Source organism: Drosophila rhopaloa, unplaced genomic scaffold (assembly GCF_018152115.1).
Source record: "Drosophila rhopaloa isolate 14029-0021.01 unplaced genomic scaffold, ASM1815211v1 contig_69, whole genome shotgun sequence".
Taxonomy (NCBI): Eukaryota; Metazoa; Arthropoda; class Insecta; order Diptera; family Drosophilidae; genus Drosophila; species Drosophila rhopaloa.
In genome coordinates this window covers 1314406-1338736 of record NW_025335166.1, presented here as the reverse complement: position 1 = coordinate 1338736, position 24331 = coordinate 1314406, and the positions used below count along the sequence as shown (strand labels likewise).

General features: G+C 45.4%; 2 protein-coding genes across 4 annotated transcripts in view; both read left to right on the top strand.

The window, feature by feature from the left end:
- Positions 1-1603: 1603 nt before the first annotated feature.
- LOC108049616 lies at positions 1604-2765 on the top strand. Its single transcript, XM_017130857.2, has one exon. The coding sequence runs from the start codon at positions 1729-1731 to the stop codon at positions 2719-2721; it is 993 nt and encodes a 330-aa protein (XP_016986346.2). The 5' UTR covers positions 1604-1728; the 3' UTR covers positions 2722-2765.
- A 5286-nt stretch (positions 2766-8051) lies between these two features.
- The window catches only part of LOC108049614 (nephrin), a 64424-nt gene continuing 48144 nt past the window's right edge, over positions 8052-24331 (top strand). For all 3 annotated transcript variants that reach the window (XM_044461784.1, XM_017130854.2, XM_044461785.1), the window contains exons 1-2: positions 8052-8733; positions 22007-22354. In XM_044461784.1, the coding sequence (XP_044317719.1) occupies positions 8616-8733; positions 22007-22354 (466 nt within the window). In that variant the 5' untranslated portion in view covers positions 8052-8615. The remainder of the gene's footprint in view (positions 8734-22006; positions 22355-24331) is intronic.

Below are 24331 nucleotides of genomic sequence, written 5' to 3'. Positions count from 1 at the left end.
AGCCTGACTTGGCCTGCGATTCGCCCCACTCTCCGCAGCGCGGCTGCGATTTTATTCACTCGCCGCTGTTTATGTGACCCGGATCATCCAGGCTCCCGGGCTGGTGCACCTCGTCTTGGTCTTGGTTTTGCTCCTCGGTTCTCGGGTCCTGGTTCCTGGTTCTTGGTCCTTGGCCCTCGATGTGGTTTCTTTATGTTTTTAATGCCGTGCGCCAAAAGTCCTTTTGTTTGTACACTTGTACTTTATGTACCGAGCGAAATTTATGCGCCGCTAAGTGGATTCGTGGATTCTTGGATTCGCGGATCCGTGGACTTCACCCCGCACCCCGCTCTCCGCACTCCGGCATCTTGGCTCTCCTGTTTCCGGTTCCTGCATTGTTGCCTGCCAAACAGGAAATGCAATCCTCGCCATCCATAAAACTTGTCCAAAATCTGGCGAGCTCCTCTCGCCTCGCCCAAACTCTCAGATTCAAGTTGGGAGGGCATTACAATTATCCTGCGCGTGTCCGAGTCCTCGACTGCCTCCTTATCCGTCCATTTATTGCGCCATCGAAGAAGAAAAAGAATTTGCGTTTGGACGAAATTAAAGTCGGCCTTTCGGCCCACCTCAATGAACACGAAGTCGAAGCAAGTGCAAATCCTCCATTAACACAAGAACAAAACGAAACAACTCGAAGCAAAGCGGGGGAGTCGTGGGAAAAGGACGAAAAGGTGATTCCTGCTGCTAATTGGAAATCGAGGGGAGCGGACCACCGGATGAGACAGACACTGAGCTGCCCAGGAAGACCCCAGAAAACGTCACAAATGTTTGTTCTTTTGCAGGAAATTAAGGCGAAATGTAACAATCGAATTAGGCCGAGTTGGGGGCAAAGGGCCAAGACCCGATTTGAACCGATGGCGACCGCTGCGAAACCGATTCGCCACGTTTCGTTGGCGCTGGCATTTAAGAGGCCCGAAACAACCGTTTGACCTTCAGTGTCGGGGCCCAAACTTCAAATTGATTTTTCATATTCATTGGCATACGGCTCAAAGCGATGGAGTGGGATTGGGACCAGGAAGAGGACCAGCAATTCTCATAAATTAAACATGCTCCACATAAACTAAAGTGAAAAATGCGAGGGCAGCCCAAAAAACGGGGGGATGCCCAGCATTTAACTGTATATTTGAAATATTTTAAATATAAATTTCAATATTTAACTGCGCCCGCCGACAGGAAACGGTTGCCGGACAGCACGGCAACAACTACGGGCCGGAATATGGAAGCGGAAAAGGGAGCTGGGTGCAGGGACACGAGCCAGGAGAGCGGAAATGATCCATCGACCCTCGGCTGTCGTCCCAAAACGGCTCTGGCCCAAAAAAAGGTTTCCTCTGCCGCAGTTCGCTGCAGACCACAAAAACGTTGAAAATATTTGTGTTTCCACTTATTTGCATTAATGCCACGAACCGATTTACTGTCTGTCCATCTGTGGGGGGGGGAGGTTGGTTTTGTGGGTTCTGCCCCCAAAAAACACACACAGAACACGACCATTGAACGGCGAACACGGGGTCAGGCCAATAAATAAGTGTGACTTTCGTTGGCATCCCGTCTCCTTTCATTTCAACTTCTATCTACTATTTCTATCGTGCTGTTTTAGATTTTATAGGAAAAAATTAAAACCAGATCCATTTCGAAAATCAAAACATTGAGGCCCCTTCGAACCAAACCAAATTCAGTGTTAACAAACGCGAAATGGCTCATTCGAGATCGTTGAAAGGAAGTCACTGGCCCGGCATCCTGGACTCCAGCCACGCTCTGAGGAAGTACTTCGGTCACCAGTCCGCCAAGTCCTCGCCGAGGGCCGAGATCCAGGCCAGACTGCCGACCTTTGCCCCTCCGAACTTCGTGGGAGCCGAGCCCAGGCTTCGACCCCAGGTGAACGCCGCCTGGCAGCTGGCCAGCGATCCCTCCGATCTCTCGGATGTCCGTGGCCCCAAGCGGGTGAAGGGGCTGAGGGATCGGGAGCGGAAGAAGCTGGAACGCAAGATTTGGGCCAGGCCGGCGAAAGTCGATGCAACACAGAAAGTCGCAGGACCAGCAAAACCGGAGAAGCCTGAAAGGCTGGAGCAGGCCGCACTGCCGCCGAAGTCCGTGATCCGAAGGAAGGTGAAGGCGCCGACTTCGCTCCGCCGGAAACGGCCTGCCCAATCGCTCCCCCACTTTCGCTCGCCGTTGCGGAAGAACATCCTGGTCGTGGACGCCAAGAGGACGCCTGGGATGGACCGGCAGGGCCACCTGGCTGGCGGAGCCGATCAGCCTCCGACGGGCTCTGCATCTGGACGGAAGAGGGAGGGACAGCATCCGAAGCTCAAGATGAGCGGCCGCTCGAAGAAGACGTACGGAGTGCCCCTGTGCAGTCGGCCCACCGAGATCATGGGCATGGGCCTTCCCTACTCCCGCCAGATGCAGATGCGCCAGGAGAAGCTCTACCAGCAGCCGGAGTACCACGACCAGTACATGAGGATGCTCCACCAGCAGCAGCGCCAAGCGGAGCTGAGCCATCAGCAGCAGCATCAGGAGCAGCAGCAGCACAGCGCCAAGATGGCCCAGCATCCCTACTCCATCCTGCCGGGCGTCCTGTCCGAGGAGCAGCAACAGTCCTACGTGTACTCCGTGCCGTCCAAGTCGCCCCTCAAGCAGCTGAGGGACGGGAAGCGCATGTGCGGCAACTTTTACTATGACTAGAACGGTGGCATGATCAATAAAAGGGTGCCAGAGGCCAAACTGCAGTGCTGACTTCTATGGGGGATCAAACGAGTTTAGTTTGAAGAAGGAACGTCGATTTATTTTAAGTTAGAGCCAAGTCAGAACAGTAATTGCCAACACTTTAAATTAAATCTGAAGTCAGATAACTTTTATTTGTATTTGCTGGTATGCAACTTAGCCTCTTAGACTTCAAAGTGATTATTCTCTAGTATCCTCTATCCTATCAATTAAAATATATTTGTAAATTTTTGGCGCACTCAAAAGTAAGGAGATACACAATTAATTGATCGAAAAGTGGAGTAAACTATTGTAAAATAAGTTTGAGATAGCAGTTGCAGAAATAAAACCACTCGTTATACTTGTATTTAGTATCCATTTGTTAGATGGAACACAACTTAGTTCAAATTTAATAAGCGTTTGAACAGTAAACGCAGTATAAATGTAAACATACAATTTCAATACTTAGTTTATTTAGTACTTTATAGCTTTATCTATAAGCTGACGAGCTTAAATTATTAGATGTAATTTAATACCGAAACCTTAATTTGTTAATTATTGAGTTAATAGGCATCGTATTAAGAAGTTATTCATGCATTAATCGTTTCCTTTTAATAGTAACATTTTCCGGATTAGGATTAATTGGAGGTGTTCATTTAAAATTAAAGAGCTTTGATAAGTCTCACAAGCTCTTCTTGATTTATATTCAGTTTTGCTTTTGTATTAATCTCCAGTGCGTTTATTATTTTATCTTACTTTATATTAAGAAGTTTTAATCTGACTATCAGGTTGCATCGTTTGAGGCGAAATATTATACTTGGATTTGTAGCCTGCACGCACTTTCCGGACCACTTTCACCTGTTTAGCTTTCCCACCATGCCGATTTCCATGACCGCTTGCCCTTCAGTGACCTGAGAACTTTCCGGTATTTAATACACTCGCAAGTACTTGGGGTGGGGGGATGGAGGGTGTGTGGGAGTGGGGGGCTGGTGGCTGGTGGCCTCTGCACGCAGATACAATTAAAATCGAAACGAGCCAACAATGCAAACTGGCGAACAAACAGGCAAACACAAACCAAACAGCGAAGCACAGCAATGGAAACGAGCAAATAATGAAGTGGATAAAGTTTGCTGAAACACTGAGTTTTCGAACCGAGTCCCAAATACGGAATTGAACCAGACCGAACAGGAGCTGTAGCGGGAATGGGAATGGGAATGGCGATGGCGATGGCGATGCGGAGGGAAACCTATTTTGTGTATAATTCAAGGTATCAAGGCATCGAAGGAGGGTCGAAGAGGGTCGGAGAGGGGTGAAAGCGTGGCAAAACAACATGGGAAAACTTTTGTAATTACAATAAAATTTTCACAAATAACTTGCAATTGTTTGTGTTGGGCGAAGTTGGGTGAAAATGCGGAGTGGGTCCTTGGATCGCAACGAATGTGTTAATTTTGTTGTGTATACCAGTTAGACGCCCGCCCACAACCTACGAGATGCAAAAGTGCCAAAAGAAAATGAAAAGAAAACACCGCAAAAATGTCTCCTTGAGTTTTATTCTCCGCCCGCCCCGAAATAAATTAAAATATAATTAAAAAGAGAGCAAACAAAAAGTGAACTGTGAAACGTGAAACGTGGACCGGAATCGAAATCCATCCGCCTGGGAACTCCTCAGAACCGGAGATTGCGTGCCTGGCCAATCCCGAATTGTATATGGAACATTGTTTGCAAATTAATCTTCGAAAATGTCTGAGCTATGTGGGTGGGATCGGGACTCGGAGTTGCCTAAGTATTTGGCTCAGTTTCCTTGTTCTATCTTATTTATGAGCCAAAAGTGGATAGCTCATTTTTCAAACAAATATTTATGCTTCACTTGTACGGAATGCATGCGAAAATATTTGCTTTTCATTTTTATAAAAGTGCCGACTGCCTGAGCGAGATATTTAGATGGTACGTGTACGGGCGAGAATTAAAGAATAAATACGGAATGCATTCTGCAGTTAATCCAGTTACTGACAGGGAAATTGAGGTGTGGAAATGCAAAGCTTACGAGTAAGCACACCGGTACGGCAAAGAGAATCAACAGCAGTGGGCAAATATTGGCAGCAACAATGAGGAAAATCTAGTTAAACCAACCGGCCTCTCAAGGAAAACCCGGCCCCAACCGATGGCAAACAACGTAGGCCGAGGGCTCTCAAAGAAAATGGAGGAACCCATCGAGGTGGGGCAGGCAAATGAAACTGAAGATTACGAATGTCTGCTGTTCGGGGCCCCATCTCCAAAAATAAGAATAACGCAATACACAAGCAGGAAAAACAAGTGAAGTACAGAGATGAAGTGCACTCAGAGAAATAACCTATCCATATCACTTCTATGCATCAGTTACAATGTTTACCGTCGAGTAATGTTTATCAACCATAAGTTTTAGCATCCCATTACAACTTATTGTAGAACTGAAACAAACTTTGCGTTGGGTACTTTTTTTTAATAGCTCGGTTTTATTTAAGCCCTTCTGAACTCATTTTGAATATTATTTTGATTTAGTTAGCTTTGCAAATTTATATTAATAATTTGCAGTCTTTAAATGCCCATATACCCTTACCGAATTATAGGCAAATATCACTACGTTTTTCTCGGTGTGGAAAAAGGAAATGCTTTCGGGACAGGGGAAAGTGAGGTGTATATGCAGCCCTCGATTCACGATTGATGTGGCGGATCCTGGCAGCAAGCGGGAAAGCGGGGAGCCGAGGGTATTCGAGCCTTGATGGATGGATGGAGGCTTAGCTTAGGAGCGATGTAGCTTAAGCTCGACGCTCCCAATTTGAGCTTCGTGGGAGGGGGGGGGGGGGAGGGGCAGGAGCTGGGCGGATTCAATGCCTTGGGTACATAACTCTCGTTGTCGTTTATTGATTTGTTTTGCCCCCAGCCAGCGGCGCAAAGCGGGTGATACATAGCCCAAAAGAAAAGCCGCCGAAGGTGGCGACTAGTAAGGACTCCCCTCATGCGTTGCATCTGGCTGGGGCGGAAGGACAGCCAGATTCGAGGACACAGGATGACGTGCAGAATGATGAGGAAAACGAATTCATCGCTAACTTTGGCTCTTGTTTCTGTCTTCCTATGTCTGTTGTTCCTATTTTTTCTTAGTTCAAGGACATCCACTGCTAAACACTTTCTATGCTTTCGGTTTTTATTTGGTTTAAGCAGACCAAATTCCACTTTAAAATTCATTAGTTTAATAGTTTATCAAATAAATTCATTTATAATGTACATATATTTATTTTTTCATTATGTCTGTTGTGATACCAATCATTTGACAATTTATTCACAGTACCTCAATTGTTTTTTCGATTGTTCCTATGGTAGCTAGGATTTAGGAAAATATCAGTTCTGAAATCGGACGGACAGACCCACATGGCTTTATCAGCTCATCTTAAGACTCTAATCAAGAATGTATATACTTCCTAGATTCGGAAATGTATGCCAATGTGTTAAAATTATTAAAAACACACTTTTGTATGACCAGTGGTGGGTTAGTCCAGAGGAAATAATCTTGAATCTATTAACATTGAAAGTCTTATTATCAGGACTGTTTTTGTTTAAAAATCTTTTGCGACTGCTCACGAATAAAGCGCGCACTTAAGAAATTGGAGAGGCAGGATAATTGGGTAGGATTATTGAATTGCCCTCTTGCATTCGCAAATTCTCACGAATATTCCGACGGAATAGATTTAATTTGGGTTTTATTGTGGACCCTCGTTTTCCCCCCCATTCATGCATAATGAGCTGCTCCCCCACTTTAAGCCTAGACAAGACACATAATTCCGTAATTTTGAACAAGAAATTCTTTGAAATTCGCATCTTCTGTTGCCAAATAGCATTTAACCGGGAAAATTGCAGGGGAAGCGATCCCAGGGGACTCTGCGCGTTGCGTGTAACAAGTGTTCGGAGGCCCGCAATCCACTCATATGGTTATGGCCAAATGCGAGTACATAAGGTGATTCCCGTGCAAATGATATGAAAATTGCCGTCGTAAAGGCAGGGGGCGTGGCAGGGGCTGCTGCACGCGAAGGAAACGCAGATTAAAACTCCGAGTAGGTATGACTAAACACATTTGCCAGACATATTTAGCAATTAGGGAATATCCCCCAAAGCCAAACACAAAACAACTCAAATGGCAAGCAAAACAAAAACAAACCGACGTGAAAACACTCGAACTTCGAACTTTTAAAAGGAGTGGGAGAGGTTGCATCAGACTTCTACGAAATACTCGCTTATACGGCCTGTGTATAACAGTTTCGCAGTGCTGTTTTCTTATACAAATTGACGGTGTAGTAGCCTTATACCAATTCTTGCTAAAGGCCTAATAGGACTTATACTTCTACTCTAGCTATTATGCTAGTCTGCACTTATACAGTTCTCTTTGTGCTTTGGTCACTTATACTTTCTTATACACCAGAAAAACGTATGAAAGCGAGTAAAAGATACTTATACTTTTTGCTTATATTTATACCAAAGCATTGAAGTTGGTTGACTTATACGACCCGCTTATAAGCTGTCGCATACAACAGTAATTCATTGAAATTAAAATAAATTAATTTTAATACTAATGTTTTATGTTTTCCAAAAAATAATTTTATATTAAATAATTAATGTTATTAAAAAGTTATTTTATTATTTTTGTTTCTACTCGGAGTCGTATAAAAATCTGCACTTATACAAACACCGCATACTCATAATTTCTTATATTTCGTGGAGCAACACTCGCATACAATTATAAGGCTTATGCCAAACAGCTTGAGAAAACCAGTTGAAGAAATAAAATTATACTAAATAAAATATAAAATAAAAAAAAAACATTATTCAAAATCAGCTACAGGGATTAAAGTTAGTTTTCAAAATATATGTCAAATTTTTAAACAATATGCAATTTGCCTATTTTCTTATACTTATACGCTTATACCGCTCAATGGAAGCTCACTTATACAAGTGAAAACACAAGTAAAAGACATATACCGCCCAGCGGAATCGTATATTCTATCTTATACCTATACGACTTGCACCCCCAGAACACGCGAAGTGTCCCAGTATAAGTGTATGAGCATAACCGGCTTGGCTTCGCACTGGCACAGCAACAACACACTCGACAACAAACAACAACGTGCTCGAGCGGAGTGTTTACAGGCCGCTCCGGGGCTCTCTTATACTCATACCCACATCTATCTCTGGATAGACATCGCTCTCTGTGTACGACTCTCAGTCGCCTCCTGCTGCACGCTGCCGATGTGGAGATGTACTTCACAGATACTCGTTCTTTGGCGGTCGTCGCTTCGCGAGCTTCGAGGTTTTAGTTCGGTTTTAGCTCTGATTCCGTGAGGACGCTCGCAGGCGCACCGCTCCGCGTTCCGTTCCGTTATTCGACCGCCTCGCACGGAGCCTACCGCTCACCCACACTCCTGCAAACGCACACTCGCGCACTTGCACACTCGCACACACACAGGACTCGTGCCGCGATAACAACGCCAAATTATCGAGTCTGCGCTGCGCCAACATCCAGCGGATGGCAAGTGCGAATCTTAAAGTGGCCAAGTGGCAGTCGTAGACCAGGCCAAGAACCCCAGCCCCCCTTGCCCCTGTTCCGGCGGTCGAGTGAATAGCCGCCACAATGCGGCGCTAACCCAACGCCGGTGGAAATCGCGACCTCGCGGGTGTACCCAAAACCAGACAAAAGTGCTCCAAGTGGTGACCCAAAGCAAATGTGTCGCAGCAACAGCCGGAGTGGCAGCAACGGTAACTGCTGCTCTTTATAGTGCATCTTCGCGTTTTTCTTTGGCTCCCAGAACAGTCCGCTAATAGCCAACAAAGCGAGCATAACGGCCAGAAAAATGGCTCTGCAGCAGCGACATCAGCAGCACCAGCAACACATCAAGTGGCAGCAACATGCAACGAAACGACGACGCTGCCGTCAACATTGGATTAAACATCTTCAGTTTCTGGGCCTGGGTGAGTTGACATCTTGACCAGGACGGAAAAGGGGCATTGGTAATGCAACAGCTGTTGCTCATTAGCAGGCATTGCATGTGGCAGGTTGCAGGTTGCATCCTTTTAATGGACCTTGCGGTTCGGTCAAGAAGGAAACCAAAGGGATCCACTCTGCGCCCATCCATTAGGGCAGGGAGTAGCCATCTGAGGGCGTGGCAAAGCCCCTGTGGTTGTCCATGACTTGTTTGAGGAGGGGGGAGGCTCAGAATGGTAGACTAATTAATAATTACACATTATGCAAGCCAAGAAGCACCGGACACACGTACCACAACAGCGCTCCACTTCCGCTGCAATCAAACGCATTATCGAAGAACAGGTTGAGGAGTTTGGAATAAATGGGTGTGGAGTTGGAGCTGGAAACTGGGAGCTGACAACCGGTACTTGTGTGTCATGCACTTGCGGTCTTATCTGGCTTCCGCCCCTCAATCCCAGAGCAGCTTTGGCTCCCCGCCCCCTTGAAAGAAACAACAAAAATACAGAAAAAATACAACCAAACAATCGAATATAATTTACAAAATATTGTGTCGACGCCCACAGTTTGGTTTGGGTTTTTGGTTCGCTTGGGGAGCAGGTTTGTTGTTTTTTCTCATGCCAGGGCTTTGCATGACATTTGTGGGCGTGTGTGGGGATTGGAGTCGGAATGGAAGCGGATTTACAGAGCACGCCCATCATTAAAAGCCTAATAAACTAGGGATGGCGAATGGAAGACCCAGACCAATTAGTAGCGAAGCACCTGGCCAAGAAGCGAACCACTTCGCCTGGGAAACGAGGAAAAGAACAAAAATCAAACACGATTTCAGAATCGGAATCGGAATCAGAATCAAAATCAGAGCCGAGTCGGAAGTCTATCTAGATGTAGGCTTGTGTATACCTACATATAAAAGGAAAAGCATGTATTTGTCAGCACAAAATAATCAAGGATCATAATATGTCAACAAACAGACAGGCCAGGCTGAGGCGACCGAAAAAACAAGCACAAGGACACACGAACGCAGGAAAGTTGCGTCTGTCTGTCAACCGTACATGTGTGAGTAGCAGCTCCGGGTGTGTGGGTGGGGGTCTGTCCGTGTGTGGGTACAGAAATGTGTGCCACCAGAGCAGCCACCGAAGCGGCAGCGGCAGCAGGAGCTGGAAAGTGTAGCACAAACACGCCGTAATAGATATACAGCGAGCATGTGTTGGTGCAGCTAGAAAAGCGGGAAAACCGAGGAGCAGGGGTACGGGTCCTGGGAGTGCTGAAAAGTCGACGCGACTTGCCGTTTTTGTCTCTGACAGTTGGCAAATGTAGTGGAGTGCATTGACAATACCACGAACCAAGTACAGCTTGACCAGAGCGCCATCAATGGAGGGCCGAGGAGAAGGGGCAGGAGGAGCAGGCGGTGGCCGCCACTTGAGGGGCTGCGCTTCCTCCTGCTCAAAGAGCAGAGTGTTGAGCACACAGGGTGCGGGTTCGAGCATATAGATTATCTTGGTCCTGGCTTCTGCTATCTCCAGGAAGCATCGCCACTGCAACTGACTTGTGTGCGGCTGTCATTTTCGAGTTGGTTCAAAGTTAATTGCGCTGCCCTCTCCAAAAAAAAGCGAATCTCTGCCCAGATTGCGCACGAAAGTGTGGGCAGCTGAGCAAAAAAAACTGGAAAACGCCCATGTTTGGCCCAGACTCGGCTACTTGGCTTAACGAGCCACGGGCCACCACATCCACATCCATATCCACAGTCTATAGTCTATAGTCCACAGTCCACCGGAGCCGGACAGTTGATATTTTTCGCCCCAGCAGCACCTTGAGTCCGCTAACCAGTTCAATATTGACTCAGGTCGCCCACACGCCCCCGAAAACCACCGACCGAAGCCAGGGTCCAAGCTCAAAATGCGGCAGCGTGGGCTAAACGAACTTACGTAATTGTAAATCAAATGTGGTCCCCCCTCCCCGTGCCCAGATAATCCCACCATCGAAATTGGTCTGCTATCTTCAACGAAATTGAAAGCGTTAAGAGACAAAAAATCAGAGCAGTGAGGAAAACATATTTCTTTTTAATTTTTGCAATGTACTGGTTTGGATCTTTTACTCTTTTTTCATTAAAATGTGCATTTTTATATTTAAATTAAACATTATTTTTATTTATAGCCTGTTTTGATGTTTGTGATTTAGGTTTTAATATTAATGTTATCGCTTTCGCAAATGAAGTGAAATTATTAGGCTAATTTTAGGGTTATTTATGACTAATGGGTAAAGTGGTTTGGATGCCTTTTTAGCCCTGATAACATGATAAATGCTATGAAATCAAACAAATGTTGATCAAAATTTAAATCTTACATTATTATTTTATAATATTTAAAGCTTACCCCTTGTTTTGTGAGAAGATTTAGAATTTAAAATTGGGCTTATCCCAATTTTAATCCTACTCTTAGCAGGATTTTTGAAATGCTATATATTTTTTTAATTGAAAAGCCTTTTCTGTTTTGCTTCAGCTCAGTGCCTGTTTGTCGCTCAGTCAGCTAAATTTATCTCAGACCGAAATAGACATTGCATTGGCCACATTCAGACTGCATGTTGACAGAAAGATGAAACTAAATTAAAACACACACATATGTGAGCGAGTGCATAAATAAATCGACAGCATGTGGCAAGGTGGAAGGTTGGAGTGCGGGAGTTGGACATGTCAAACGAAAACAAACGCAGAACGCCTGCCTCTTGAAGTCGCCACGAAGAGCGAACTCCCGCTGCGCCGCTCGATCGTGGCATGTGGTAATTGCCCCGGGCCTCGGATATACATATGTGAGTCCATGTCTATAATAGTCCTACCTAGCCGGGATTTATGGCCTTCCGCACATGTAGACATGGAGATTTGAAGATGCGACCCCTTGCCATGGCTCACCTGATGGACTTTCGTCTAAGCGCAAATGGGATTTGTAACTTTAAAGAACAGGGTCGAGAGAGCCAGCGCGATTTTCTGGCTTTGGCAGATTGAGACTGAATTTCAATTAGTAGGATGCCCCATGTATGTGCGCACAAAGGGGCTGGGGAACGGGGAAAGGGGAAAGAGAATGGAGGGAGGGGGCTGCGGCAGGATATTAGCAATGTGCAGCCTGCCGTGCTTCCTACGCAGAATATTCCCACCGAAGGATGCGGCGGATGGATGGCATAGATGATTGCTCCACTCCCCTCCGCTCCGATCCGCCCGATGACTGACTTTGATGGGTTTGCTCGATATTGATGCGAATTGATTTGGTTAGTCAGCTGTCGGACAGCCGGATGCCCACCATGCCCTCCTCCGCCCCGCAAACAGACAGTTGAATGAATAAATAAAAACGGCAAATCAAGCAAGATGCCAAATGAGGCTCGTCATAGACAGGAAAATGAGGTTGCAGGCGAGGCAGGGTCCTCGAGATGGAATACATTTAATGGTCCTCAGCTCGCTCGGCTCTCGGCTCTCAGCTTTCAGTTCTCAGTTCGGCTCAGTGGAGTAATTGAAAAACGATTTCAAGGTGAGGTCGGCAACTAGGCGATGGCTTCATCATCCAGCCACTGGCTGCTAATTTAAATTTATGAATTTTTGGAAAACATCTCAATGCGGGCTTTTCAGGCGGCGAAGGAGGCTTCCTTCCACGCACTTTCACTTTTCTTGAGTATTTAATCAAGTGTGAATAATTGCATCATTCTGCTCAAAGGGAGTCGATATCCTTTGTGTTTGTGCGCTGGCAGATACGAGCCCCCAGTCTGTGTGTGTGTGTGTGTGTGTGGAAGGACCTGTTATCAATATGTGGGCCAAGAAACCACACGCTCACCCAGTCACCCACACACCCACAGCACCACTTTCCTCGAGACAGCAGTGAAATTAAATTCAAAGAGAGCCGACAGAGTTTTCACTTTATTGTGGTGGCAACTTGCATGTTTTTAGCCTGCTGTCGAAAATGCGATATTGAAAAATGAATATTTTATCAGCTCGGACAAATATTTATGGATATACTTCTGTGGCCTTCCATCTTTCGCTTAATTGAAGTGGCAGCTGCTGCGCAACTGGAAGTGCAACAACCGCGGTCTCGAGCCTCAGCATCTGCCTAATTTCGCTCATTTTCGAGACGCGTGTCCAACCGGTTGGCCATTAGCTCGTGGCAGCTTTAAGTCCAGATCCAGCAGCTTGGATCGACAGCTGCAAGTGGCACTAGTCGCAGAACTTCTGGCTTTGGGACATCACTGACATTCAGAGCTCTAAATGCACAGCAAAAATGTTCTGCGTGGATATAATCACTTTAGATAAAAGTCTCCGGCAAAATGAGAGCACTGAGCTTTCAACCTTTGAATCGAATTAAGCAGTTTGTTTTTTAATCGATCAGAATTACACCCCAAATTTATCCATCTTTCTTTTAAAATATAATTGTTTGTTATTTTACGATTACAAAATTTTCACTCATAATCTTCTTATTTAATATTTAAAAGCTTAAAAGTATATTGAAAGTATATTGAAACAAATCACGCATAATTTTCTTTATAAGAGCCTTAAGAGCTTTGCAGGAAGAACTTTAACAAAAACCTTCGTTCTTTAATTCAGAATATGATGAAGAGAACTCACCTTAAAAATTAAATCATATCTCACGAGTAAAATGAATAAAGCCATATAGGCTTGATCCGATTTCCCCCGAGTAGCTCCCCGCCTTTCTCTGCAGCGTGTGAACCGCTGGCGGTCGGCCCATGTCCACTGCACGCTTCAGTACTCCGCCCGTGGAGAGTCACCTTTGGCTTGGACGCCAGGTGGGGATGGGCGTCCAGTTGGCCGGTTGACGTGTGGTTCCGCTCCGGCGATTTTCCTTCCTCCCTCCTTGGCTGGCCGGGAAATCTGTGACGCGGCATTTGGCCGCTGCTGGGAAAACTTGAACTTTAACGACTTCACTTGCTTTAATTGCGACGGGGAAAAATTCGTTTTCCTTTGCAACGATTTCGCTGGGAACCGAAGGGTTTTCTGCGCTCCTCCGCCTCCTTGGCGATATCGGGTTTCATGCGCAGACATGCTTCATTGGACCCTCGGCCCCCGATCACCGGTGCTTTGTCATTCGATTGCGCAAACATTATTTCCCGGGCAAGAAAGCATTTGCATTCCCCATCCCCGGCCGGTAATTCGAGTGTTTTGCCCAACCCCAGCATACCAGCAGCCCGGCATTGTTGTGCCAGCAGGGCGGTTGTGAAGCTGTCTTGGCCGAACAATGCGAGTGCGAGTGCGAGTGCAAATGGAGGTGCATGTGGCAGTGCGACTGCGATTGCGACACACGCGTCCGCAGTTCAAACGGCAATTAAGCCAAACAATAAGCCGGCAAACACTCGGCTGCCAAAGTGGATGAAGATCCAGCCAGCCCCCGGTGGTCCGTGTCTCAGCTTCTAATTTGCCCGCTCATGTCTGCTCAGCCGGAGTCCTCCGCCGCACCACCCTGCGCCACTTAGCCACTCATCGCATCCAGCCCAATTCAAAACCATCCCCGTGCAAGGCACAACAAATAACCCGAATCTCGAAATCCGCAATTGCGAATACCCTTACAACGTCACTCTGTCTACACTCTGATACTTCTTTGAAGATAGGGATATCAATCTGAAAGACTGCCAAAAGAGCCCAATAAAATAAGAGAGTTCTTTTGACCCTTTTTTTATGTAAAACAAGTTTTAAAAAAGCTATTTTATATCCTGAGCTATCGTTATTAAAAAGTAACACATTTTAAAATTTCAAGGAATCATTTGTACATTTTGATATTATTTGGCCTTTTTGATTAAAAGAATATTCAATCATTGTCGGTATTTAAAATAATGAAAACCCAAAGATTATAAAAAAGCACTCATGGTTCGTGACAATTAAAAAAAAATCTATTTTTTCTTAGTGGTTTGTAACTAATAACAAATTTAGTATTAACTTAATTTTAAAGTCATGTGCACCTGACTCTCTAGATAATAAAAATATATATTCTGCACAAAAAAAAACAATTTTAATGAATACAGACCTTAGAACGGTCTCTTCATACTTATTCGCTTTCATTATATGATGTTAAGGCTTTTCTATTTATTAGTTAAATTCAAAATATTGATATTTTCCACCGCAACTTTAAAACAGCAACTAGTTTTTGCCTTTGTCCCCTTTAATGAAATTGTTTAGGTTTAAATTACATGCTCAGAAAAAAAATGCCGACAGGCACAGAGTGGAAACTGGTTTAAATGCTGAAAAATCATTTTAATGAATTTGCTTTACTTTCTTTTAAAAAGGCGTAGGCAATTTTTGCTGGAAAATGAAAATCGTTTTGAATCAATCCTTCGGTGCTGCCTTGCTTAAAGTATGTCCGATAAGTCCGAGGAAAACTGCATCTAAAGTTGAAATGCGCCAACTTTGCATTTATTCCTGCCCATAACTTCTGGGTCTCCTCTGAAAAGGGGCTGCGTTGACTCTCCTGGAATAGTTTTGCCCTCAGTAATGAAGCAACTGTCGCATACTGGATTCTCTGGATCCGACTTCAAAAATATCAAAAGGGAAAAATGTGCGAAGTGGGGAAGGAATTGCTGGGGGATGGTACAATAGTTGAAGAATATGTATGAATATTCGAGAATGAAATTTGCTTCCGAGAATGCTGCCGAGATGGTGGGAAGGGGGAAGGAGGAGCAGAGCGGAGGAGAGTCGAAACATTCTTCTTGAGTGGCCAATGGCTCCGAGAGATAAAATTCGAGTGGTGGGGGCGGTGGCACCACTGTCGCACCACGCACCACTTTCACTCCGGCCGGAAATTTGCTGCATCAGCGTATAGGAATTTTTGGTTTATGTCCGCACAGGCACACACAGACAGGACACTCCTGAAGCAGGATGTTTCGTAGGTTCGACCCACCTCAAGGCTGGAAGGACCCACCCACACACACTCGAGTTGTATTAGCCATGTGAGTTTATTTGGGCAACGGATATTTCGGTCTGGCCGAAATGTGTGTCTGTGCGAGGCTTTCGAATATGAAATTTATTCAAGTCACTCTGGTTTAATGTTTGGAAATGGACAGCAAATAACTTTGCAAGCGTTTACAATGGCAACTGGGGAATTGTCTCACCCAGGTCCCTAATTCGCCTCAGTTTCATAACGATCCTGGTGGTGGTCCTGATGATGATGATGGCCCTTTCACTGTGAGAATATCCTCCAATTACCAGACCCCACAGCACGCACACATTATCCGAAAAGAGAATCCTTTTTTGGTTCGCCTGCTATTTTCACTTCAATTTCGATTCTTACCGAAATGATTTTTTAAAGATAATATTACGAAAACCCATCAAAGTAAAGGAAAATCCTGAAAGCCTCCGCCTCCGCCTTCGCCACCCAGCCACCACTTCCAATTATCCGTTTTCCAATATCTAACCCACTTGGGTCCGCCGCCCAGGAGACATTGGCGCATAAATTGATTGGATGATGTCGCTTTTTATGTCGTTTGAGCCCTCAGCTCCCCCGATCCCCAGATCCCGCCTAAAACGTTGTTGCCAATAGGGCTTCTTGTGATTTTGCGAATTCCATAAGTTGATGCGATGCGTAGCATGTGTTATAAATAAATCAAGCATACTGGGTGGCAATCTCTTAGAGTCTGCCACTTTTCCACTTCTGTTTATTTTTTTACGCATGCCTTCGAGTTGTCATTTAATTCAAATGGTGCTTGGAATTGATTGGGCAACTTCGCGTTCCCTGGATACCGAGCACTTCGGAGGTGGGATGTGTTGCGTACCCAGTAAAATGCAACGATGTGTGCTATGCACTCATGTCGCAACCAGTGGGAGGTCAGCCCGAAAACAATGGGCCAAAAGTTCCCACCGGCGGCGAACCGCAAGTCAAGAGAGCGAAAGAGTTGAAACCCAAACCCCCTCCCCTGCACGGGTTAATTGGGGCTACTCACCTACGCAACAACTACATTGCGTGTGTTTTGGGCCTGGGAATCGGCCAACAATTAGGGCCCAGAGCAACGACCAACTGGCAACAGGTAACGCGCTCCAGTCTAATGCTGACCAACCACTTGGCCCTCCAACAGAACCACCACCAACATTCACCACACTTCACTCGTCAACAACTTTTGCAGCTTCGCAGTTCTCACAGCATTTCAATTGCAGCAGTGGCCAAAAATCCAAGCAAAAGTTCGCACTTGTCACGGCGCAAATTCCCCACCAACATCCAAACAAGCCACCCACCCACAAACACCGCACCACCACCCAACACCGCCCAACACCACCCACCCACCTAGCCAACAAAAAAATAATCAACGAATTCGCTGGAAAGCCCCAAAGTTGAATGCTTGCTGGTTGTCGGTCGAATGTCAGGAATGACAGCGAAATAGAATGAATGGGTTACAAATATGGGTTAGTTGCAGTACATTTAATCATTTTCCTGTTTGAGTTTACTATTCGCAGTGTTTTTTCGCTTTTGACTCTGTTGGTTTTATAGTTTGGAGAAATATTTTCATTGCTAGAGTTTAATATGCACACAAAACATTACGTTGGAGTTTGTAAATTTAGTTCAAAGTAAGTCCTTAATTTGATATATGAAACTTTAAACAAGTCTTAAATATATAAATTACCTATTAAAAACCATTTTCAGTTAAAAACATATTTTTTATTTGCCCTAAAAAAGTATTTAATTCATGTTGACAATTATGTACATGCAAATGCTGTTATTTTCTAATATAAAACCACGGAGCTGAACAATTGTATTATTTGTGTCAATAATTTTCGTTTGTATTTTATGAGCTACATTTTAGGAATACGATCAAAATCAATAGCACTAATCCTTTAGTTTCGATTTGTATCTCTCTGTAAATATTACTATAAATCTCACAAAAGGAGATTGATTCCCCAGTTGTAATATGTGTGGCTTATTAAATTCCCTTACTTACATTACTCTACTCGAAATAAAATTAAGATTTATAACCTTTGCTGGATACCGATTATTTATTTATTTATTTATTTCGATTAATTGCAAGCTGGCCATTGCTGTTCTACAATGTCAAACCACTATCACCTAAATTTGCTGAGCTTAACCAATTTAATCTTGCCCGCAAAAGACGGTTGAATAAATTTGCGACTTAATTACAGTTTTACACGCACCGCGGCCTCTCAAACTGCAGCGCATTCATAAATGCGAATTTGTTGCACTATTAACGAGAATTTACTCACTACGCAAGCTGCAAATTATCTAGTGCTTGCTCTTTCTTCTTCTTTTTTCCTGGAACTTGGTCCTGCGGCAGGCTGGGTGTCCTTGGGTCGGCAGGTGGCGCGAGTCGAGTTGCCACGCCGGCCAGCAGGTGGCGCAGGGACTTTTACTCGGTTTTAATAACGCTCGCCTTGATGATGTTAATAATGTTGCTGGGCGATTACCATTTACGGCGCTTGTTGTTCTGGCTGTGGACCTGCCACTGTTGCCAAGGCTGCACCTCCAGGACCTGCCGCATCGTTGGAGAAGAATGGAGAAGGGCGGGAGCTACTGCCCGCGGTGCCGCAGAGTGTTGCCAGTAATTGCAATTTGTTGCCCTGCTGCAGCAATCTAAGTTGGATTCTCATTAGGGACTCCAAAGCCAGGGCGAAATCCGCGTCGTGTTGCCCAAACTGTCAGCTCAGACTTTCAGCAAGTCCTTAATCGAAGTCCTGTCAATCGGAGACAGGACCACTCAAAACCGCAATAAAGCGAAGCGATTGCGACTCGCAAATTCAATTAATTAATCCCCGAACGGGGAGATGCGCCGATAAGGAGGAGCACGTAGCCACTGCAGGATAACTTGGCATGTGGCATGCATCATGCGTCATGCACCATACACCATGCACCATTAGAACGGCAGCGTCGCTCCGACTATTGTTATTTCGTATTTGAACAAACGCTGCCAACTGCAGCTCCCCGAAAATCGTTATAAAACATTCGCCGTCGACTTTGACAGCTCGTACTCCTCGCCATGCAAATGCCAGGCACGTTGCCGACAGGGGGGCGTGGCAGCAGGCCAGGCCCGAAGCCAAAAAGGATGTGCCGGCGAAAGGTGCCACGGATGTTCGATTGATGGTGGCAGCTTCCAGTTTTCAGCTCCCAGATGCGAGATGGAGTCGCTGGAGCGGATGCGCTGCGACAATATGCTGAAGCAGCGCTAATTTTTTCTTATTTTTCTGGCAGCTTACGTGCCAGCCACGCCCACCGAAAAAGTAGGAGGCACCATAAGCAGTACACCCAGAGAAAAGAAATTCAAAAAAAAACGTTCCGTTTTTTTATTGTGGCTTTTGAGTCATATAACTTTTATTTTTGGGAACAATAAACTTTACCAACTTGAGAAATTTAAGCTTAATCTGCTACTGACATTTATAGTCTTGAGAAAAATATTCAAATCAAAGAATGGTACAAATAGATATTTTTATTGCACATGCTGTTACTAAATCTAACTCTTACTTTCATCTTCTGTGTCAATACCAACAAACTATAACGGGATGTTTCATAAATCTCTTCCAAACAATTTGTTAGTCCATACAGTTGCGAATAAAATTCAGGCACTAACTTGGTTTCTAGATTTTCCTCGGTGCACGATAACCATAAAGCAAAGTTAAAGCTGCGTGTGTGTGAGCGGAAATAATAATCGTCAAATTAATACGCGTCGGGAATTTCGCAAGGCTCCAAAACGCTGCTTGGCAACCCTGGAGGCCTTGTCTGACCCGCCAAATCCCGAATACGTGCGAGCATTTAAAGCAAAAACAAATAAAACTTAAGTGCTGCATGTGTGAAAATGTCGGGCGTTCTGGCAATCGGATCCGGCCCACTCAGGTGTCCCTGGTCCCAGCCCCTGCCCCTAGTTAATCCGATCCCCGGCTGCTTAATCAGCTCCGGCTGCTTGCCAAAGATAGCCGGGCGAAACGAATCTTGAAATCGGGGGCAACGGGGCCGGGACGCACATACATCACTTGGCCAGAAGAGCGGTCGGGGCCATCAAATTTCAGTCATAACAATAACACTGATAGTCCCCGCTCGTAAAATAAGACCCGGCCAACCCTTTTTCGGCAAGCTGGCCGGGATTTGTTGCTGTCCTCATGTGTCTTGCTGGCCGGGATGGGTTGTTGTTTCAGCCCCGGCTTGGAAAACAATCAAGAGAACGCGACACTAAAAACCACGCACGTTTTGGCCCTCATCCTCGAGCGTAGACACAGAAATTCGACAATGGCACTTGACGTTCCAGGCGCTGCGAGGAGGGGTCATGTTCAGACAAAGGGGGCGACGGAGGGCGGCAGGTCAAAGGGCGACGCCTAAAGCATTTAAATCCTTTTCGCACTTTCGGCTGTCAGTCGCTGCTCGTCCCCTTGCTCCGCCAGCTTGTTGCGTGTGAATTTCCATTTCGACTATTTCCGGGGACCACACTGCGTATGACGTATGGAATGAAGAGGATTTGCGTGGAAATGCCACTGGAGGTGGGGCCTCACGCTTAATTTTTGGCCTCGTCGTTTTTAGTGGGGCATACGGCCGTAAAATAGGAATTTGCTTTATTAAAATTTTTCGCTTCAAAAATATGAGACAGAGCAGAGCGATGAAAACAGCGAGAATTCGTACATAGGCAGCCGAGGGCGCCAAGGACTTCGGTAGGGGTTCCTTCGCCCCCGGAACGAGGTAAAAATTTACTCAACTATGAACTCCCCAAGCCAACATGTGTGTGTGTGTGTATGTGTGTGTGTGCGTGCGGGGAAATAGGCAAAAATTTGCGACAGGCCGAAGGTTATGTTGATCCTTGTCTGTTGGGGCTGTTCCTGGCACACTGGCATCCTGGCAAGGGTTCTGGTTCTGGTTCTGGTTTTCGGCGCTAGCTTTCGTCTGGGCCTGACAGATGCCAACCCCTACAGCCCGCTCCCTCGTGTAACAACGAAATTTATATAAATTGCCCGTAATGCTGCTGGCTGTTCGACAACAACAACAACAACAACAAAAACAACAAGAACATCAATCCAGAGGGCGGAGGGACGGGTAAATTGTTGTTGATTCCCAGCTTGTTCCCTTCACATTCTTTTGCCAAACAAATTATGTACGAAAAAGGCAAAATAATGAAATCGTAAAGAGTTTGGCATCGAATGAGTTCCTAACCCGGCTGCTCTGTGATATTTTTCTTATTTAAAATTCATTTCTTTCCCACCACCCACTCGAACCCATCACTTTGCCACCCCATCCTGTCCCGTCCTAACCATTCCCATCCCCATTCCCATCCCCATGCCCTCACAGACATGATGCGTATGCAAATTGCTGGCCATATTAATCATTGCCAGTTGGTAGCGCCAGAGCTAAGTTTTGTTTTATTTCCCTTTTTTCACAACGAGAAAGTGCCGGAGGGGAAAGCAGGGGAGTGGACTGCACAGATTTAAAACTGCATTTCGTTGCTTATAAATAAACAGACCCCGCCCGGGCGCAAGAAATAGTCTCTGCTGGAAAATTTATGAAAGCGCGAATAAAATGCTCGTTTCACGGGGGGCGGCAGTGGGCGGCGAGTGGAAAATGGCATTTTGGGGGGTTTTAGGACACTAAAAACAAGTGCAGCTGCCTCGGCTGACGACCGTCGCGTTAAATGCTTTTGTTGATTTTAGATGCGCGACTGCCGCGGGGAAAGCCACCACCACCCACAAACTCGCACAATTTAATAGTTTCGGCGGCAAGAAATGAACTCCACAACTGCAGCAGTCTGCAATGTGTCTTGGCAAACAGACACGGACAGAGGACCACGGACAACGGACAACGGACAGCAGACAGCGGACAGCGGACACGGATACGGACCACACCCACAATTGGCTTTTGTGGCACGGCAAACGCGCTTTTTCGTTTTGGGTCCGGGAAATGTGTTTGTTTTTCATTAAAAAAGAACGGAACGAGCGTTTCTGGCCAAGTTTTTGTGCCCAGTTCTTTTTGAAGGCAGCTGGAAACGGTCAAAGTTCGTCCGCGGAGCCCGGGGCTCGGGCGGAAAGAGCTCTGCGGAATGTCCTGTTTTATTGCGGTCGGGATTCGCTTTGACTGGGCCCCAGGCCATGGGCAGCACTGGGCACTCAGCACTGGGCACTGGGATCGCGGACTTTGAGTAAACACATATTTCATAATTCATCATACGGCGCTGCGATAGAAAGTCACGTTTTTAATAGAGGACCCAGCGGACGCACAGACCAGAGACAACAAATGGCCGCGAGGACAATTAATTAAGTGCATCGCTAATGAATCATTCTCCCTCTCTCTCTTTCTCTCTCCCTTTCAGCTGTCATCGTCCTGGCCAGCGCCCCCGCCCCCAGCCACGCCCAGCAGCAGAAGTTCCGCACCACGCCGCACGACCTGCAGGTCCTGGAAGGAGCCGAGGCCATGATGCGCTGCGAGGTGGCCAACGTGGCCGGGGCGGTCCAGTGGACCAAGGACGGCTTCGCACTGGGCTTCTCGGCGGTGATCCCCGGCTTCCCGCGCTACTCCGTTCTGGGCGACCGGAAGCAGGGCACCTACAACCTGCGCATCTCGAACGCCTCGATCAACGACGACGCCGACTACCAGTGCCAGGTGGGACCTGCCCGGCTCAACAGCGCGATCCGAGCCAATGCCAAGCTGACCGTCATATGTGAGTATTTATTTATTTAATTATTTCTACGCTTTGAGTACAAAACTAAGACACAGGAAAAGTGTTAGGCACAGCTGCTAGGGCTTTCGGATTAGTAAAATGTCATGTCATAAGTATGTGAGTACTATGTTCCTCTTTTACTATTGTAAAAAAGATATGTGCAGATTTGGAAAATGGGTTTCCTGAATCTTCTTCTTTTGATTACCTTATGTCGTTCGTATGTTGCTGTCAGAGAAAGTTAACATGAATTCAAATTCATAAAACGTTAGAAAATCCGTAAATTCAACCCTGAAATAGAGAAGTAGGCTAACGTTTTTCGTTACTTTCTTTTTGCCGACCGACTAATTTTAACTACAACATTTCCTCTTGATCAAATTTTTAATTAATATAAGCTATAACAGTATATTAAGAAATTTTTCACAAACAGACATTTTAAATCATTGAGAAATTAATGGGCGTAACAAGATAAGAATGTCACACCTTCAACATAATAACCATTTTTTACTTTGTTCAATTGAAATTATAATAACATTACATAGAAGATTAAACTAGTTTGATTATGCTCAAGTTTTCAATATATAAAACATTTACTTACAATCACTACAACTTATAACGACTTTAAAATTTATTTACAAAAGTGATAGAATTTGTTTTAATTTGTATCACGGATTTGTATTATTATTAAAATTAAAATGGCAACCATTTTCCTAAAAACTTAATACCTAAGCAAGCTTCCCATTGAGCTTCTAAGAAATTTGAAACCTTTGAATTTTTTAACAATTTAGTTTGTGAACAATATACGACTGTTCCTCTTGGCAGAATCCCACGAGCTCACCAGTACAAGGAGTACTCCTAACGGAAACCCGTTCGAAACCTACGTATATGCCGTAGCTTTAGGCCACCCACTCAATTGAATTTACCCCTTTTGTCAGGTTCGCCTTTTTCTGGGGGCTGCAATTAATTTAAGTAATAAATACAAATGAATTTGTCACCAGGGGCGCCCCACACACGTACGGTGGCACACATTCCTGCTGTTTCCTGCTCATTGCACCTATGGAATTCTACTAGTGAAATTTAAATGCGGGACCCCATCTCCCCCCACCATCGTCTCTGTCGCTGCCAACATTTATTGTCAGCAATTTGCAAAACAACAGCAGCAACAGCATCGCCAACAGGAGCTACAGCTCCACCGAGCTGAGCTGAATTTAGCGCAGTTTATTGCTCCAAGGAGCCAAAGCGGGCGGAAGAGCAGGGGGATGGGGTGGATAGTGGGGTGTATCTACACTGCAGGCTAGAGCGATGCGAAATGAATTCCTTTTTGTTTTAGCCTCTCGCTTTGCCTCGTTTTCGGCTGCTGCATTGTCGTCTAGCAATCACTTTGAATGTGCTGCTGCTGCTTTTGCTGTAATTGTAATCACTCAAGGAATTGCGCTACATTTGATGACAGCCAAATTCATTTGGCCCGCTTCGCCTGGTCCTTCCAAGGAATTTTTCAGAGACATCAAGAGACTCCATGGCTACCACTGCCTATATGTATAGCATACATTCCGGGGCCCAAGGCCCACGCACTCGAACACTCGCACACTCGCACACACGCGCAAACGCCTAATGACGTTTGTTTAGTTAATTACGCGCCATGAGCTGTGACAATGGCGATGTGTGTGTTCGAGGCCTTGGGCGGGGCAATAAAAAAACAGAGAGGGGGCGTTAGGACTGAGCGATACCCAGAAAGTGCACATCTTAAGGAATCATAAATACAACATGGGCACATAAGCAAACATAGTACTATAAGGTTGATATTCTAAAAACTACGGATGCTACAGAATTTCGATTAATTTTAGGAGGCATGCCAAAAAGTTGGTTTTATTATGACCTAAAATTTTGCCAACTTATAAAGTTAACTTAACTTGAACACAAAACGGAGAAAGTCATTTTGTTTTACTTTATCAATTTTGTTTACTATAAAACTATGAATAG